The sequence below is a fragment of the Chaetodon auriga genome, chromosome 4, assembly GCF_051107435.1.
Source record: "Chaetodon auriga isolate fChaAug3 chromosome 4, fChaAug3.hap1, whole genome shotgun sequence".
NCBI lineage: Eukaryota > Metazoa > Chordata > Actinopteri > Chaetodontiformes > Chaetodontidae > Chaetodon > Chaetodon auriga.
In genome coordinates, this window is record NC_135077.1 from 2,861,885 (window position 1) to 2,878,586 (window position 16,702).

The 16,702-nt window shown below is 44.0% G+C and overlaps 2 protein-coding genes across 2 annotated transcripts; one reads left to right on the top strand and one right to left on the bottom strand.

Moving 5' to 3' along the window:
- Positions 1 to 449: 449 nt before the first annotated feature.
- Positions 450 to 5,827, bottom strand: sgsh (N-sulfoglucosamine sulfohydrolase (sulfamidase)). The gene is made up of 9 exons (XM_076727899.1): positions 5,558 to 5,827; positions 4,936 to 5,096; positions 4,735 to 4,840; positions 3,901 to 4,256; positions 3,268 to 3,349; positions 2,968 to 3,171; positions 1,818 to 1,984; positions 1,491 to 1,708; positions 450 to 770 (listed from the first exon to the last, which is right to left on the bottom strand). Exons 1-9 carry the CDS (start codon positions 5,637 to 5,639, stop codon positions 587 to 589), a joined length of 1,560 nt encoding a protein of 519 aa, XP_076584014.1. The 5' UTR covers positions 5,640 to 5,827; the 3' UTR covers positions 450 to 586.
- Positions 5,828 to 5,873: 46 nt separating this feature from the next.
- Positions 5,874 to 14,046, top strand: slc26a11 (solute carrier family 26 member 11). Its single transcript, XM_076727898.1, has 15 exons — positions 5,874 to 6,010; positions 6,539 to 6,761; positions 6,885 to 7,107; positions 7,527 to 7,719; positions 8,143 to 8,228; positions 9,084 to 9,306; positions 9,450 to 9,628; positions 9,782 to 9,854; positions 10,173 to 10,284; positions 10,416 to 10,471; positions 10,843 to 10,983; positions 11,074 to 11,201; positions 11,967 to 12,066; positions 12,151 to 12,284; positions 12,911 to 14,046. The coding sequence occupies exons 3-15, from the start codon at positions 6,916 to 6,918 to the stop codon at positions 13,028 to 13,030; spliced, it is 1,737 nt and encodes a 578-aa protein (XP_076584013.1). The 5' UTR covers positions 5,874 to 6,010; positions 6,539 to 6,761; positions 6,885 to 6,915; the 3' UTR covers positions 13,031 to 14,046.
- The last annotated feature ends 2,656 nt before the right edge of the window (positions 14,047 to 16,702 follow it).

The window sequence follows — 16,702 nt, forward strand, 5'->3', positions numbered from 1 at the left end:
GAGTAAAGGGAAACTACTAAAGCAGATCAATAAACACAAGTAAGTTATCGACTGATCCAAATTGTTCCAAAAGCTGCCTACATGGATGACTGCAAATCAGTCCTACTTCAAAGTGGAGCTCCGAGGAATCAATAAAACCCTTTTCCTGACTGATTTGTTGACCTCACCGGTCACGCGTCATAAACTGTAAACTGCAGATCAGCAGGACAACAACAACAACAGTGATTTGACTAAAACAAATATGGGTCCATTTCTACATTTGTTTCAATTAAATAATAACAAAACAGTGTGTAACCACATTGCCTCTCCATGAAACAGGTTTATGAGGAGGTCTGGATGTTGGGAAATGTACCTTTAAATGTATAGAAAGAGATAAGCTGGACCACTCACATGAATGATGAAATTATCTGCTGACATAAAGAAGAAGGACACACACCGGAAACAAAGTTAGGAATCAAGTTCAGTTTATTTTAAAGCACTAAAAGCAGCAATCGCATACAAAAATACAAATAAATGTAATTTATTTTATCAGAGGGTGTGTTCATGTATGTGGACATCATGTCAATCAAGATGAGTAAAAGTACCATTAGAGTCCATTGTAGAGGGGTCTGCAGTGTGGCTCTAGTTTGTCCTCCAGGACGTAGTCAGGTCCACAGACCCAGGGGTCCCCCGTCTGCCACTGCCACTTCTGCAGACTCTGCCTCAGGCTCTGCAGCACGCTGCTGTAGGACGGGTCTGACACCAGGTTCCTGCTTTCCAGGGGGTCCGCCCTGTGTTGGTGAGGCATTAGTTCCAATTAAAACATCAGAACACACTCAGTGCCAAGATTTCACAAATACTGACGTCTCCACGTTCCATATCACCGGTATCCAAATTTCTTTCCAGGAAATGTTCTGGAAAATGAACAGTAAACCACTGACAGGAAAATACAGCTGAAACATATTTAGTTATTTTGTTAGCTTGAAATATAAAGAGTCTAAACATACTAGAATCAGCCTAAGACTCCTCAGAGGTAGCTAGAGCTCTGAACAGCCCAGAGAAAACCACAAGCAAGCCTGGAAACCTGAACGATACAGAAAGCTTCCTTACTGTGACTGTGAGGACTGACGGCGGTTTAAAATCAACTCGAAGGTCAAACGGCTTCTCAGAGCTAATTCAGGATTTAAACAAAATGTCTGGAAGCAGTTCGAGCCCCCTTTTATCTTTTTTAGTAGTGTTTCAGTTAAAAAACAAGACAAAGATTTTAAGTGTTCTTATGAATTTCAGGCATTTATAGTCACAGATTACATAATTAAGGACATTAAATAGAAAATAATTGAATATATTGACAGCATCGATGATGTTGTGATCACTCTGCTCAGGGCTTTGATCTCCAAACTCATTCACCAGATGCGCTTTTCACTGACTGATATTTATCTGTGCATCGTTTCTTTCCTGAGCTGAAACATGCTGAACGCTGAACAACGAGAGCGTCAGCAGCTGGAACACACCTGGTGTCGTACAGCTCCCAGCGCTCTCTGTAGTAATACTGCTCCAGGCTCTTGAACCAGTGCATGGGCTCGCTCAGACGGGTGCGGTTCAGCAGGTCCTGGAAGGTGGGGGACACGTACAGGTCCTGGTCGATGGGGAAGGGCATGCGGTAGTGCAGGTTGTGGAGAAGGTGGTACGCCCCCTGGTGGACAGAGCGGGTTGGGTAGTACATGGTTACCTGCAATCAAAATGACAGTGGGGCAGTCAGGGCCTTGTGTTTGGTTCCTTCATGAAAGTCTGCGTCTGACGGTCAGCGGTGACGAAGGCCTGTCTGAGGGCTCACAGACCTCGTGGAGGGACTGGCTGGCGTAGACCGTCTGCCAGCTGCTGGGCTCAGTGACCAGAGCGGGCAGTAAGGAGCGGCCGGTGAGGTGGACCGGGGCGGCGGGGCTGCTGGGGAGGCTGTAGGACGGGTAGGGAACAGAGAACCAGTCCAGAATGGTGGGAGTGATGTCTGCCATAAAAGAGAGGGAGAAAAGGGAGGAAAAGACTGAGAAAATGAAACAAACGACTACTAATCTGAGACAAAACGTTACATTTCGATTTAATGTTAGTATTCATTCATACACACACGCTCACAATCAGAACAACGTTTCTATCAGTTTGTAAACAGACAGACATCGTCAGTTTACAAGTCACTGTCAAATGAAAACCACGATACTGGAATTTTGGAGATTTTGTATTTTTCAGCTGAATTGAAAGATCAAAGTGTTGAGAAAAATCTCCTACTTTTTCAAGAAAAATAAATCATTTAAAAACCCACTGGAGCATCTCAAAAAAGCACCAAAGCTTAAAACAGGGTCATTTCTCTTAGCTCACCAAAGGTTGACATTATGGAGATACATGGTTTTCATATTTCTGTTAATGCCTCACACACTGCATGTGCATCACTCTTACTGGTTCTATACTTGAATACTTGCCACAGTAACATTGAATTCAATGTGTTGTAACTATCTAATGCAGACGTGCATCACAACTGTTTCTACTATCTGTTGTTACTGTTGTTTAATTGATGTTATTTTCACAGCTGCAGTTAATTCACACCTCACACCCTCGAGGGGACATTTTCACTTCGTCTCTTGGATCTGCTGCTGATGCATCATTGATTAGTCTCCCTCTTGTGGCCGGTAGAGCACATCAGATAAACACACTGACCAACAAGATGATTACGGATTATTTCTGTCATACAAAATTATGTTGACTATTTCTGAGATTTTAAAAACTTTTTAGGCAGTAAAAATCCTTGAAATCAAAGTATGTGAGAATGAGAAAAATCGCTTTTTGGTTGAACTCCTGACTCACTATTGTTCCATTTTAAGGAGCCACAAGCTGCTGCTATGGACACCGCTCCCGCTGTGAGACTTCATGGTGTTTATATTAAAAAAAAAAAAAAAAAAGGAAAGCCTTCGCAGCCTCTTTCTGACACCCATCTCTTACCCAGCAGGCTGACGTAGGCCTGGCTGCTGTCTCCCCATCGCTCTCTGTGCTCTGGAGAGGACACCAGCATGGGCTCCGCTGTCCCGGAGCGATACAGGTTGGTTCTGCCGTTCGGGAAGGGGATGCCGTTATCGGAGCTGTAGATGACCAGCGTGTCGTTCTCATAGCCAGCGTCCCTGAGCTCCTGAAGAACCAAACCAATACCTGCAGAGGAAATTTACACCATCATAGCCGAGTGTTTTACAAGAATGGCTTCTCTCCACCCTCCTTTTTTGTGCATGTGCAGCCGTTGTTACACACCTTGGTCCAGCCTGCTCACCGTGGTGTACTGTGCTGCCAAGTCAGCCCGAGCTGCCGGTGTGTCCGGCACGAAGGCAGGAACCTCAGGAACACAAGAGGAGGACAGGTCAGATTAATACGTGTTAGAGGCGCTGTGATTCGATTCACAGCTCAAACTGTGTGTCTCTCAGATGTGTTTCATCACAATTATCAATAAGGCAAAATCTTACAATTTGTTATTATGTTGCAAATGTGATAAAGTTTAATATCAGCATAACGGCAGCAGCAGAAGTGTGAAGTGAAAATAAGCATCAGTAATATGTGAGAATGACATTGATGGATGGCTGAAATATTACTTATATGAAACAATAATGATGACATTCTAGCTGAGAGAGGACGAGAAGCAGAGGAAGACGAGTCCGACACTTTGTGTAGTTTCCTTAAGCTCAGTGAGTAGTTTCTTATGATTGGCTGAAGTAAAAATATGTGAAAGTGTTTTAAAATATCAATTTATATAATTTATTTATATAAACCCTAACCCCCTAACCCTGACCCCAAAGATGACAAAGGTCATTTTACAACAGTTCATCTTGTTTTCCAATGAAAATTAGATTTTTTCACCATCTGAAAACTTAAAATCTTTATATCACTGACCTTCACTTGCTCCGGTGTGTAATATTCGGGTGTCCAGTCAGGTATTCTCCCCATTCCCATTTCACCGTTTCCAAACTTCTCACAGAACGCTCCGTACTGGGGCTGCGAGTGTCCACAGCGGTGAGTGTCGTGGAAGGCAACGTAAAGTAAAAACGGCCTCTCTTCATCCTTCGTATTGCCTTTCTTCTCGTCTTTCTTCCTTCCTTCCTCCTTATGGGTCTGGAAAAACTTGCGAACCAGGAGTTTGATGCGAGTGATGTTCCTCCCCACCTGGAGGACAGAGCTGTTCTCCTCCGTGTAGGCAAAATCAAAAGGGTATACAGATCCAGGCCCGACGTGCTTCTTCCCAACTATACCTGTGAGAAAGAGAAGGTAAAAAAAACAAACACTTGCACTGGAAATAAACTGAGGCGGGTGCGATGAAACAAGTTCGGCATGGCCTGGCTTTCTCCACCTGCTTCAGTCAAGAACCGGTGGTTATGATGGAGAGCTATGGAGGATATAAAAACAGATTACGCTGCAAATGAGGCAAATTTGTGTTAATGTTACCTGAAGCAAACACAAAAAAAGATTTTGTGCATCCCCAGCTGAGTGCACGTTGGCTCCACGTATGGTTTACACATACTGTGTGATAGAGACAATCATCAGGAAAAGAAAGAGCGGAGCCTTTCTCACTGCTTTCAACCCCAAACTCTGAACATAACCAGATTAGGTGTGCACCATCAGTTACCATGGCGATGGAGCCAGGTTTGTAATATTAAAAAAAACTCAGCGTCCCTCGCTAACCCATTAGTCTCACTTTGCAGTGCATCCCTGTGGCCTCTTTGTTCTGACCTGTGTGTATGTTGGCCTCTCTGAGCAGCAGCGGCAGACTTTGAACTCCTTCAAACGAGTTGAAGTGATGAACACCCTGATGAAGGCCGTACATGCCGTTCTGGTGCTGGAAACACAGATCAAACAGACTGTGAGCCCGTGCACAAATGAGAGGCCTCCATCTCTGTGTGTGTGTGTGTGTGTGTGTGTGTGTGTGTTCACCTGCGGCAGGCCGGTGAGGATGGTGGAGCGGCTGGGGGAGCAGCTGCTGACGGAGGTGAAGGCGTTGCTGAACACCAGGCTGCGCTGGGCCAGAGAGCGCAGGTGGGGGGTGTGGACCACGGAGTTGTTATACACCTCCGTCTCAAAACCTGCATCATCAGCTGCACGAGGGGAAAGACACGTTTCTTAGCTCTTATGCTGCATATTAAAAAGAAAGAATGACGAGAGACGAGCAGGTCTTCACGTTGGTAAGACTGGGCTGGGTGACTGGTTTCTCTGCCTGCACAGAGTTTGTACAAACCATTAGACAGGACAACACGTGACGTATGCATGGCCACAACGACATCTTCTGCTAACCCACGTTCAATTACATCCTAGGATCCAGATCACAGATGTACAGAAAGATGAAGTCTATCAACACAGTGTGTGATGCTCAGTTTCTGTGTACGGAGGCACTGATCCATCATCACTTCGCAGGATGTAGTTTGTGGTGCTGTTGAACTGTAATGTTTGACCCCCCTCTCCTGTCAGTGAGGTGAGGCTGAAGGACAGAAACAGCTCTCTGTGTAAGGATTTATTTCAGGTTTAGCCAGGTGCTAACTTGTGGTTGCAGTTCACTCACCAATGATCAGAAGGACATTTCGCCTCTTTGACTCTCCGACGCGACATGATGCCAAAATAAGAAAGAGCAACTCAAGCAGCATGATGATGGTGATTGGCTCTCCTCACTTTTCCCCAAATCCTCTCCCGCCCACTCTCACGGTCTGCTGTGAAACATTTCACGTGAGTCAAAAAACAATTAAATCCGGTGAATAAAGTAAACGGACTCCTCAAAATGAACGCGTGCAATGACAAGTGGAGCTGCGGGGGCTTCCGCAAACAACTTAAGCCCCGCCCATCTGCGGTCACATTGTAGAGGTCACGTGACGAGAGACAACAGGAACTTCTGCCTCGAGCTTCATCAGCGAAATGACAGATTTTTGAGAAGTGGTTTCAGTAAAAGGAACAGCAGAAAAAGAGGCGAAAAGCCCAGCAGAAGCAGCGAATGAGGACAGAGAAGAAGGCGCGAGGATGGGTGAGACTTTCCCTTCTGATTATTTCTCTCTTCTACCGGGTCCTTTGTTATTTTCTGTTCCATTCTATGATGTTGTGAGGCATTTTCTATTTTATTCCGTTCTGTTCTGTTCTGTTGTGTCGTTGCTATATTCCACTTTATTCTGTCAGTACCAGGCAGTTTCAGAGGAAAGTTCTAGTCGACATGACATGAATGCATTGTTGGACACAGCGCGAGATGAATAAACGCCACACTGCCGGATGTCTTCTGCTAACTCACCTGACGCTGAGGAATGTGGGTGGATGCTTCTTTGTCAGGGAGATTTATGACTAGGAGTTGGTCGTGGAGGGAAGGTGCTGGCTGAGAGGCAGGTGTGCGCGGCACTGAGCTGTCATGTGACCATCATATGATTCCGCAGCTCCGTGGACCATCAGTCCGCAGGTGTTCAAAAACTGAAGAAACGTGCGATGTGTCGTCGGTGGCTCTCACCTGTGTGACCTCGCAGCTTCCAGCTGATGACCTTTTGTTGTTCCTCTCCATGACACACAGGTCACAGCGTGCATCTGAAGACATGGCGTGCACTGTCCCTGACCTGCTGTGTATTTGTCCGGAGAAACGCACGGACACACTGACACGTGCGCGTGCACAGACACTGACTGCTGGGCCTGCAGGCAAAGAGGAGGCAAAGCAAAGCCACAACAGGAAACAAGCAGCACTTCGCAAAAGCCAATGAGTGACATCTAAAGCAGAGGAGGAAACTTGATCGCTTCGTGTGAGCAGCTCGTATTCTGGAATCAGCCTGCTCGTGCACACTTACGAATATACAGAACACCATTTTTCCTGTGTGCACGCTCTGCTGTCTCTTCATCGTTTCCACTGTGATCTTCCTCTCCAGGTTCTCCCTCCTCTCCTCTTCACTCTGAGCGATGGAGCAGCCTCTGCTGCGACAGGGCTGCTGCTCCTACAGCACCCTGAAGGCCTGGCTGCCCGTCCTCTCCTGGCTGCCCAGGTACAAGCTGCAGTGGCTTCAGATGGACCTGCTCGCCGGCCTCACCGTCGGCCTCACCACTGTACCGCAGGCGCTGGCTTACGCCGAAGTAGCCGGCCTTCCTGTGCAGGTGAATCCCAGCTGGGTTTGTCTGTGAACGTTGGTCTTTTAGATTCAACTCTTTCCTTCGTTCCTTATTTGAATCATTATTAGCTTCGGCTGAGTGGTTGCTCGTCCGCTAACGTGCATCTCCTCCATGTTTTTGACTGCAGAGAGTTGAAATCAGGATGTCACCAACAAACAAACATCCCGTATCATTCTGCTCATGCTTTAGCTTTCATCTTTATTTATGGATCAAATGTGAGCACTTGCTGCGTGTCTTCTGTCTTAAATCACTGCAGACTGAAGCAGACTCTGCACACTGAAATCATCCAAGTGAAACCACAAGAAGTAACATATTTTTGGTGGGGGGGGGCTTTAATCTGTGATGACGGTAATCCTTAGCTGCAGCTCTCTTCACCATTTGACCTGAAGCGTTTCTCTCCACAGTACGGACTCTACTCTGCCTTCATGGGGGGGTTCGTCTACACCCTCCTGGGGACCTCTAAGGATGTGACGCTGGGTCCCACGGCCATCATGTCCCTCCTGTGCTTCTCTGTGGTGGGGGGGCAGCCGCACCGAGCCGTGCTGCTCAGCCTCCTCTGTGGACTCATCCAGGCTGTAATGGCATTACTGAGACTGGGTGAGAGGAGAGCTGCTGAGGTCATGTGGAAACCTTGTGACACCAGTTTTGGTGGATTTCTTAATTTACTCGTGATGTTTGGTGATTGTGGGTGAACTTACTGAAGGCATTTTTAGCAAAAAATAGTTTTTATTCACAATGTGACGCATTGTTTTAAGCGGTAGCAATGATGTTTTAATGCTTCATTGATTGGGGTCATTTAGAAAAGAGAGTCATGTAAAAACTTACAAAACTAAAAGACTGTGAGGAAACAGGAGATTGGTTTGTGAGTTCAGAAGAACCACTTCCTGCCACCACATCTACAACTTCCTCTGTGTAACCACACACAAGTTCTGTGAAATCTGTGGTTCTCAACCATGTTTTTATTATTCAAGCTACCTTTCATGGCTCCGCACGTCATTCATTACTTTGCATCTTCTTCAGGCTTCCTGCTGGATTTCATCTCTTTTCCTGTAATAAAAGGCTTCACTTGTGCTGCTGCAGTAACTATTGGCTTTGGCCAGGTCAAGGTGAGAGTTAACCACATGCACACAGTGGTCACACACACACACACATACACACACACACACCTACCTATAAAACCACTGTTTCTGCCCTCATTAACTTATGATCGTACTCAACACTCAAGTTTTACACACAGTGTTATCTCTTCACATCCAGAACTAATAAAATACACACTGAAAGCAGCAGGCAGTTGCACACACCATGAACCAAGCAAAGAAAATCTCTGGAATAATCCTGTAATAATAATCATGTATTGTTAGAAATGACGGGTCCTGAGTGGCGTTTGAGTGGAGCTTTTTCAAATCATTGACCAGGACAACATTATGGACCAACATCGACACTTTGGTGTATAAGTAAAAGCAAACAGAACAGAAACAGCAAATGTTTGAGGACACAGTGTTTCTATTAGATCGTTTGTCCAACACATTTTCAAATATTGATGAGGGGTGGATTTGTGATTTCCAGTTGTTCAAGTGAGCTTTTATAACATTTGAAAGAAGGAATAGCACATTCTTGCTCTTAACACACCCTTGTTCAGTAACATACACAAAGGGGCTTCAGTGCTGCAGCCTTGCCTGTTCTGGTCTGAGGGGCAGTGCATGGTGACTGATGTTAGCAAACATTAGAGACCCGTTTCTCTACAGTAGACAGTACTGATTCAGTTCACCTGATGGCTTTTCTCTTCTTTTAGCATTTATCTTTATCATATTATCTTGTCTCAAAAGTCACATAGTCACAGTCACATTTGTGAACTTTGTGAAAGGCACTATGTTCATACTTTGACCAGATCAGATCAGATCAGACCTCTGCTCAGTGTCTGTGGTTTCAGCTGATGACAGTCCTGTTGTTTCTACTTCTAGAATATTCTGGGACTTCAGGGTGTTCCCCACGAGTTCTACCTGGAGGTTTACTACACCTTCTACAAGGTCCCAGAAGCCAGGATCGGCGATGTGGTGCTGGGTCTGCTCTGTATCGCTCTGCTGGTCATGTTGTTGTGTATGAAGACGAGTCTGGGCTCTGACGACGCCGGCTACTCCAACTTCTCCAGAGCTGCCAGGAAACTAGTGTGGACTGTTGCTACCAGTCAGTACCTGTGTGCTTGTGTGCGTGTGTGTGTGTGTGTGGACGTGTGTGAATCTGAATTTTACAGTCTGCACTATTTTTTTAGACCCACTTTTCTAAAACCTTCCTCTTTCCTCCATTTTCTTCTTCCCTACCTTGGTCAGTGCGTAACGCTCTGGTGGTCGTGGCTGCATCCTTAGTAGCATTTTCTTGGGACGCTTATGGCCATCACGTGTTTACCATCACTGGGAAAACTTCCCAGGGGCTCCCGCCATTCATGCCTCCACCCACCTCAGACACCACAGCCAACGGCACCGTTGTCTCCTTCGGAGAGATTGTAGAGGTAAGGAGTAGGGAGACGCGGGGGCGGCATGGCGAAGGCAGGGATTCTTCGTGCTAAATGCTGGAGTTGCAACTTTCACTTCCCAAAATGTTTCCAGCTTGAAGCAAGAGCAGCTGACTGCCTGTCCGCCTCTTCTCTGTGTGTTGTGTGCAGGGCTTTGGAGGAGGGCTTGCTGTGATTCCCTTCATGGGTCTGTTGGAGAGCGTTGCTATAGCTAAAGCTTTCGGTAAGTGTATTTAGCCATACGAACAGCATGGCTCTAAGAATGGCAACGTCAGTGCAGGTCGGTCAGTCCACCACTTTGGTTCAGACTGAAATATCTCTGCAGCTATTAGATGCAAAGCACCGCTGTGCTGGAGTGCAGCCACACAGAGCCGCTCACGTGGCCGTAGACGTTTCAGCTCCGTTGTCACATATAGATATTACGTAAACTGTTTTTAAGATGTGCCATGTTACATTATACCAGCATTAAATAGTCAAGGCAGCTAAAGAGTGAGCGTTTCATCAGACTGTAAACTGATTTTAACTTCCTGTTTCTCCTCAGCCAGTCAGAACAACTACAGAATTGATGCCAACCAGGAGCTGCTGGCAATCGGCGTGACGAACATCATGGGTTCCTTTGTGTCCGCCTATCCGGTCACTGGCAGCTTTGGGAGGTGTGTGTGTGTGTGCGCGCGTGTGTGTGTGTGTGTGTGTGTGTGTGTGTGTGTGTGTGTGTGTGTGCGTGCATGTGTGCTTGTCAGAGAGAGCTCAGATATTTACAGTCATGTTTTCTCCTCACATCCAGGACAGCAGTGAACAGTCAGACGGGTGTTTGCACTCCAGCTGGAGGGATCATCACCAGTGAGTCCTGACCCTTCCAGCTTTCTGTATCTCTTCTGCCCTCTTGTGGTGGTTTGTGGTATCACACATTCTCCCCTTTACTTTCATTTCTTCCATCTTTCCAATCTGTCTCCTCCCTTGAGAAGTGTTGATATGGAGGTCAAAGGTAGAAGTGTTAAAGGAAACACCAAAAATTGACTTTAAAAAACATGACAACATTCAGCATGTGGACATAAGGGATGACAGAAATGATAAAAAAAAAAAAGTTCTATGTTTATCAGAATAACACGATATAGTAGTCTGTTGACAGGTTTGCATATTTTACCTTTTCAGTTAAACATCACACAGGTAGCTGATGCTTTTTCTGGGTTTTCTGTTGTGTCTTCTTGCAGGTGTGATAGTGTTGCTTTCCCTTGCGTTCCTCATGCCGGCCTTCTACTACATCCCCAAAGCTTCTCTGGCTGCCGTTATCATCTGTGCGGTCGCTCCCATGGTGGATTTCCATGTAGTGGCTAACATGTGGAGGATACGCAGTAGGTGTCTGCTCAGTTTTCGACTCCCGTGTGTGTCTCACATGCATTAGTTTGCTGAAGTGTGGTCTCGCGCTCGTGTGTCCTCCGCAGAGCTGGACCTGCTGCCTTTTGTTGTGACGTTCCTGATGAGTTTCTGGCAGGTGCAGTACGGCATCGTAGGAGGTGTAGCTGTATCTGGAGCCTTGCTCCTGTACAACATAGCAAGACCGCAGATAAAGGTACCGTAATATTGTGTACGGGACTGTGTGTGTGTGAGAGTCGACTGTGAAACGCTTGTGCTCTGCCTGTTTTCTGTAAAGGTACAATGGTCAGTTGCTGTGTTAGAAGCGTTGTTTCTGGATGTGAGTACTGTTGTAAAAAGCACTTTGCATGCATCCAGATTGGATCGACCGTTAACCAGCCAACATGGAGTTGAATTAAAAGATAGTGCTGCTTGTTGTTCCGGTCTTGAACACACCCCACAGTTTGATGATTGCTTCAGTCGCCGGAAATCTCTGATTATGAGGACATGTTTTACAGACTGACTGTATGTTACGCTGCCTTGCTCTTCCTCTGTCAAATCCAAGAATTCACAGGTTCCACTGTAAAATTCAGCCATTCTTCAAAAGGCCTTTACTATTTTGTATATAATGTAAAAAAAAAAAAAGAAAAAAGAAAAAAAAAGATACTATATAAAGTCAGCTATAGAGACAATGTCTCTATTGTCTCTTTTTATAGTGGCAATGTCTCTATAGCTAGCTTTATTTTGTATCTTTTGTATCTTTTTATTGTCTATTTGTTCTATTCATGCCATTGTAACAAGTGAATTTCTCCGGCGTGGGATCAATAAAGTCTTATCTTGGTATAAGATAAGAAGTTTGAGGAAAACTGTGGGAAACAAAAAGGTCAAAGAGCTGCCGTCGGTTGTTGAACATCATGATATTTATACGGTGCGAGAGGAACAGCTTGTGTTTGTGTTGAGGATGTGTGCCTGTCGTGTGCAGGTGTCTGATCACGGTATGCTGGTGATGAAGTTGGGCAGTGGACTCAGCTTTCCTGCCACAGAGTACCTCAGCAACATCATACACACTCAGGCTCTGCAGGGTAAGAACAGGCGTGAAACAGTAAGCACTTCCTCTCTTTCAGTTTTTCCTCTCACTTACTCTCCCCTTAACGTCTCTCTGCCAGCGTCTCCTCCCCGGTCGGTGGTTCTGGATTGCCACCATGTCAGCGTCATAGATTACTCCGTGGTCAGTGAGCTCAGGGACCTGCTGAGGCAGTTCAAACTGCGAGAAGTGCAACTGGTCTTTTCCAGATTGCAGGTATGACTTTCTCTCACAGACTTTAATTAAAGCTTTTCTTTCAACAAGAGTGTTGTTGTTCACTGAGAAAAAAAAAAAAAATGCTTTTTTGTTTGAGGTCAGAATTCAGCTCTTGTAACCCCGACTCCAAAATACTTGGGACACTGTGTAGAACAGATTTTGAACAATGTGATCATTTGCTAATCCTTTTTGACATATACTCCGTTGAAAACAGTACAAAGACAATACTGGATGTTTGAGCTCATCAACTTCAGTGATTTTTGTAAATATCTGCTTATTCTGAATCTGATGCAGCAACATGTTTCAAACAAGTTTGGACAGGAGCAACTAAAGACTGAGAAAGTAGTGGAATGCTCCAAAAACACCTGTTTGGAACATTCCACAGGTAAACAGGTTGATTGGTAACAGGTGAGAGGATCATGATTGGGTATGAAAGGGGCATCCTGGAAAGGCTCAGTCGTTCACAAGTGAGGATGAAGCGAGGTTCACCACTCTGTGAACACATGATTTGATGAAGGAGATTACTACATGGACTCTGTGCACAACAAAGCAAAAATGTATGTTCTTCTCTGTGTTTAGTCCTGTTTTTCTCACCCACTCTGTCTCTGCCTTCCTCCCACCTGTAGCCCTCTGTTCTGAAGGTTCTGGAAGCAGCTGACCTGCAGGGCCTCAGGTACGCGGACAGTGTGGAGGCAGCGCTGCAGATGGAGTCAGGAAACTCGTTAATCACTACTGATTCTGACTGACATTTCTGACCGGGGATTATGGGGCTGTTATGAAGTTGAAAAGTGATGAACTACCTCCAACAACTGATGTCCCGTCTGTCTGGCGTATGGCGGCTGTCAGTGGTCGAGTGATGTCTCTCAAAAGGAAAGTGTTGCACTGAACCTTCTACCTGCTAAACTGGACTTTGGAAATGATTGTGGAAGGTCTGAGATTACAGCACTACATTACCATTGCGAAACAATGTGGGACCAGAAGTCTAAGACTATGTTTTGTTTTGAGGGACATTATGTATTTTGTATGATTTAGCAGATAATGGGAGAAATAATATTACTGAAATATGTAGATTTTTTTTACTAATAGAGGTCTCCCTCTATTTTATCCTGAAGGTGATAGGTGAGCTTCCAAAGACCAAATCTGAGTTCACAGATTAAGAAAAGGGACGACAGGCGTGTGATGATGAAAAGAATAGAGCAAAGCTGACAAATGCCACCAATCATTGTGAGTCGTTTTATTTATCCATGTAAAAGGAAATGTAAGGTGATTGATTTCTCTTATTTTTATATTGTTAAAGAAATGTTACCAACTGATGGGGTTTTAATTGATTCATCAAAACAACACTGATTGAATTACATTATTAATCAAAATCACTACATTTATACGAGGACTTTTACTAAATAAAAGTTTACATTTTCATATATTTTGTGTGTGTGTGTGTCTGTGCATGCAGAAATGTTTGTTTTGTAATGAAGTCACACATTGTACAGGAAGTATATTAACATGTAATTAGTCAGGTTGTCAAATATATAATACATATACACGATACAGATCCATGTACCTGCAATAGTGTCTTCAACAAAACAACTGCAAAAAGTCCATTTGCAAAAATCATAGCAGACCTCTTATGCCACATATTAAGACTGATTCTTCCCTGATCAGCGTCGGTGTCAAAAAAAAGACGTTTCTGGAGATTCCACATCACAAATCACAAATCCAATCTATGTATGAGGTAATCTATGCATAAACAGTGAGTAAGAAAAGCTCTTTGCAGTATTTTCAGACTGAAAAGTAACTTCATACAACCTACAGTCATGAGGCTGTATTTGTTTTCTATTTGTAATTAGAAACCTCTTTAATAAATGAGCTCAGGCACTGCGATAATCTGTTGCTTTTATCAACCATTAAGGATAAAAATTTGATTGTCTATACAAGCCTGCATTTGATAAAGACCACAGAGTAGTCCAAATTTCGCCATGTTCTTTTGAAAAAATAATAAGAGCACTTTCACCGCACCTAGTGTATAACGGAAAATTCATATGGACTGTTAATTACAGAGAAGATGAAAGTCCAAAAGCTCAACCATGAGCCGTATCACGCACACAAGGGTGAACTGTGTGAACTGTGGCTCACTTGAAACTGTATTCTATCATCCTGCCAATGTATTATCCATCGGCCGTGCCCAGTTTTACTAATTATTTACGAGGCAGTTACGGGTAACGTTGCTGATCAGATGTGGCTTGTCTGGTTTCTTGTTCCATTCACATCTCTATCGGGGCTTTTATCAGTTCTGTATGATAATATTTTATTTTATTTAAGGTGTCGTCATACATGCTGTATATGTAGTCATTTTATCTTAATATTCACTTTCCTCTTAATCAGGGTTGTCAAAGTTGATGTCAGTTAAAAACACAGCGTGACTCAATAATGAAGGACTGAAAATGTATCTCAACAGGACAAGCACTTTGGAATCTCCCATATTTCCATGTACCAATCAGAGATTTGAAACATTTGAGTCTAAATATGAGGACGGTTTCAGGGGCGGCGATGTCAGTCTGTTGTGTGGTCCATCACTTTGGTGCAGACTGAAATACAACACCAACCACCAAGTGGACTGTCATGAAATGTTGACATTCATGGTCCTCAGAGGATGACTCCTAATGACTGAAAACTCAAGATACCTTGAGTTTTCCTTGGCTTTTGATTTTGATTGTCATCACTGACATCAAGAGTGGGATGAATTCTAAGCATATTGATGACTTTTCCTCTAACAACAACATCAGGTTAAAAGGTTGATTTAGTCCAGTATTTTGGTTTATGATAAATAGGTGCCATGCAGCCCTGACGAAGCAGATTAACTATGTGCTGGGGTGATAAACTCCTAAAAATATTACAATAATAAATGACTATTACAACATTGAAGATCAAGTTACGCACAAACATAATGATGGCAATAAATAATGATAAGATGTGACATATCAATATGATAATAACACACTAAATCAAACAGTGGACATGAGCTCAGCCAATGTCTCACACTTGTTCCATGCAGTGTAAGTAAGCTGCTCTTAATTTTAAAGACACCTGTTGAATAAATAACACAGAAATGTAAGATGGGACCAGTGTCCAGTGCCAGTTTAATTTATGGATGGTGGCGAGTTTTGAGATCATCAAACGGTTGATATCTTTTGAAACAGATGTGCAACTTGAATGTCCACATTTCTTCTTCAAACATTTATTTGACAAAATAACCTTAGAGTAAGATTTGAAATGAAAGCTGTGGACCTTGAGTTAAGATCAATTGGCTCAACTACTTTCTCCTCCTGTCCTCTGTGCTCAAAAACTCACTGTGTTCTGTGACATTTCAGTCACTGCTGTTAACAGTTACAAATGGACTAGTTGGTACACACAGTGACACTGGAATGTGCAAACTTACGAAAGCCAAGGTCACCATTATGTTCCAACATTGACCTGAGATTGATTGTGGGACCATAAAACTTTACAGGTCTTGGTGGGTGTGTGGCTGTTCTACTTGACTTGTATTATTTAATTTTGATGAATAAGTAACTCTTTTGATGTAATTGTTTCAGTACTGTCTTTATCTTTCATCAATGATTGCTTCATCTGGTCTCTTGAACACACAAACGGGCCTATAAATTCTCACACTCTCCCTCGCCGAGATTTTTATAGTCGACTTTTTGACCAACTCCTGCATTCCTGCACAATCTCTCCGAGGTAGAACTGACAAAACGACACATTTCATGCATGGCAGCACAATCTGAAAATGTGATTTTAAGACATCTCTTGTCTTTTTCAACAGGTGTCGTGGATGTGGTTGAAAATGGAGGTGTCTGGGGGTCTGCTGTTCCTCCTCATTTTTCCAATTTTTATAGGAAGCACTTCAGGTAAGCCATTTGATATCATTGTCATCTTGGGTTAGACATTATGACACATGACACACAAATCAAATCTGCTGGCACCAGCAACGCTGGACTGCTTTTTATAAAGTGCTTTACAACACAGCTCTCTGGTGGAAGGGGCTACCGTGCGAGGTGCCCCCTGCTAATCAAGAGCGATAACCATTCATGCACACTCACAAACCGATGGCACAGAATTGGGATTGGGATTGCCCAGTGATACCTTGACATGTAGACATGTAGGGGCCAGGGATCGAACCACCGATCTTCTGATTAGTGGATGAACGCTCTACCTCCTGAGCCCCACTGGGATGGATTACACAGATAACATCCCCATAAATATGAACTTGTTGACTTAAATTTCCTCAGTGATTCCCTCAAATTTCTCCTGAAGCAGATTTGAGAAAAAGCATTTTATTTGGCACTACCAGTGTTGCATATTCATTGGGCTATAACATCATAAAACCAATCACAGACTCATAGAAATTTTTCAGTGAAATA

What these genes read in the sequence shown, in the direction of transcription:
- sgsh (XM_076727899.1), bottom strand. Translation starts at nt 5,639, where the DNA reads ATGCTGCTTGAGTTGCTCTTTCTTATTTTGGCATCATGTCGCGTCGGA. An exon ending in TCCTCACCGGCCTGCCGCAG is followed by an intron (nt 4,841 to 4,935) that starts GTGAACACACAC and finishes CTGTGTTTCCAG; the next exon opens with CACCAGAACGGCATGTACGG. An exon ending in CCAGCCAGTCCCTCCACGAG is followed by an intron (nt 1,709 to 1,817) that starts GTCTGTGAGCCC and finishes TTTTGATTGCAG; the next exon opens with GTAACCATGTACTACCCAAC.
- slc26a11 (XM_076727898.1), top strand. Translation starts at nt 6,916, where the DNA reads ATGGAGCAGCCTCTGCTGCGACAGGGCTGCTGCTCCTACAGCACCCTG. An exon ending in AATGGCATTACTGAGACTGG is followed by an intron (nt 7,720 to 8,142) that starts GTGAGAGGAGAG and finishes CATCTTCTTCAG; the next exon opens with GCTTCCTGCTGGATTTCATC. An exon ending in TGCTATAGCTAAAGCTTTCG is followed by an intron (nt 9,855 to 10,172) that starts GTAAGTGTATTT and finishes GTTTCTCCTCAG; the next exon opens with CCAGTCAGAACAACTACAGA.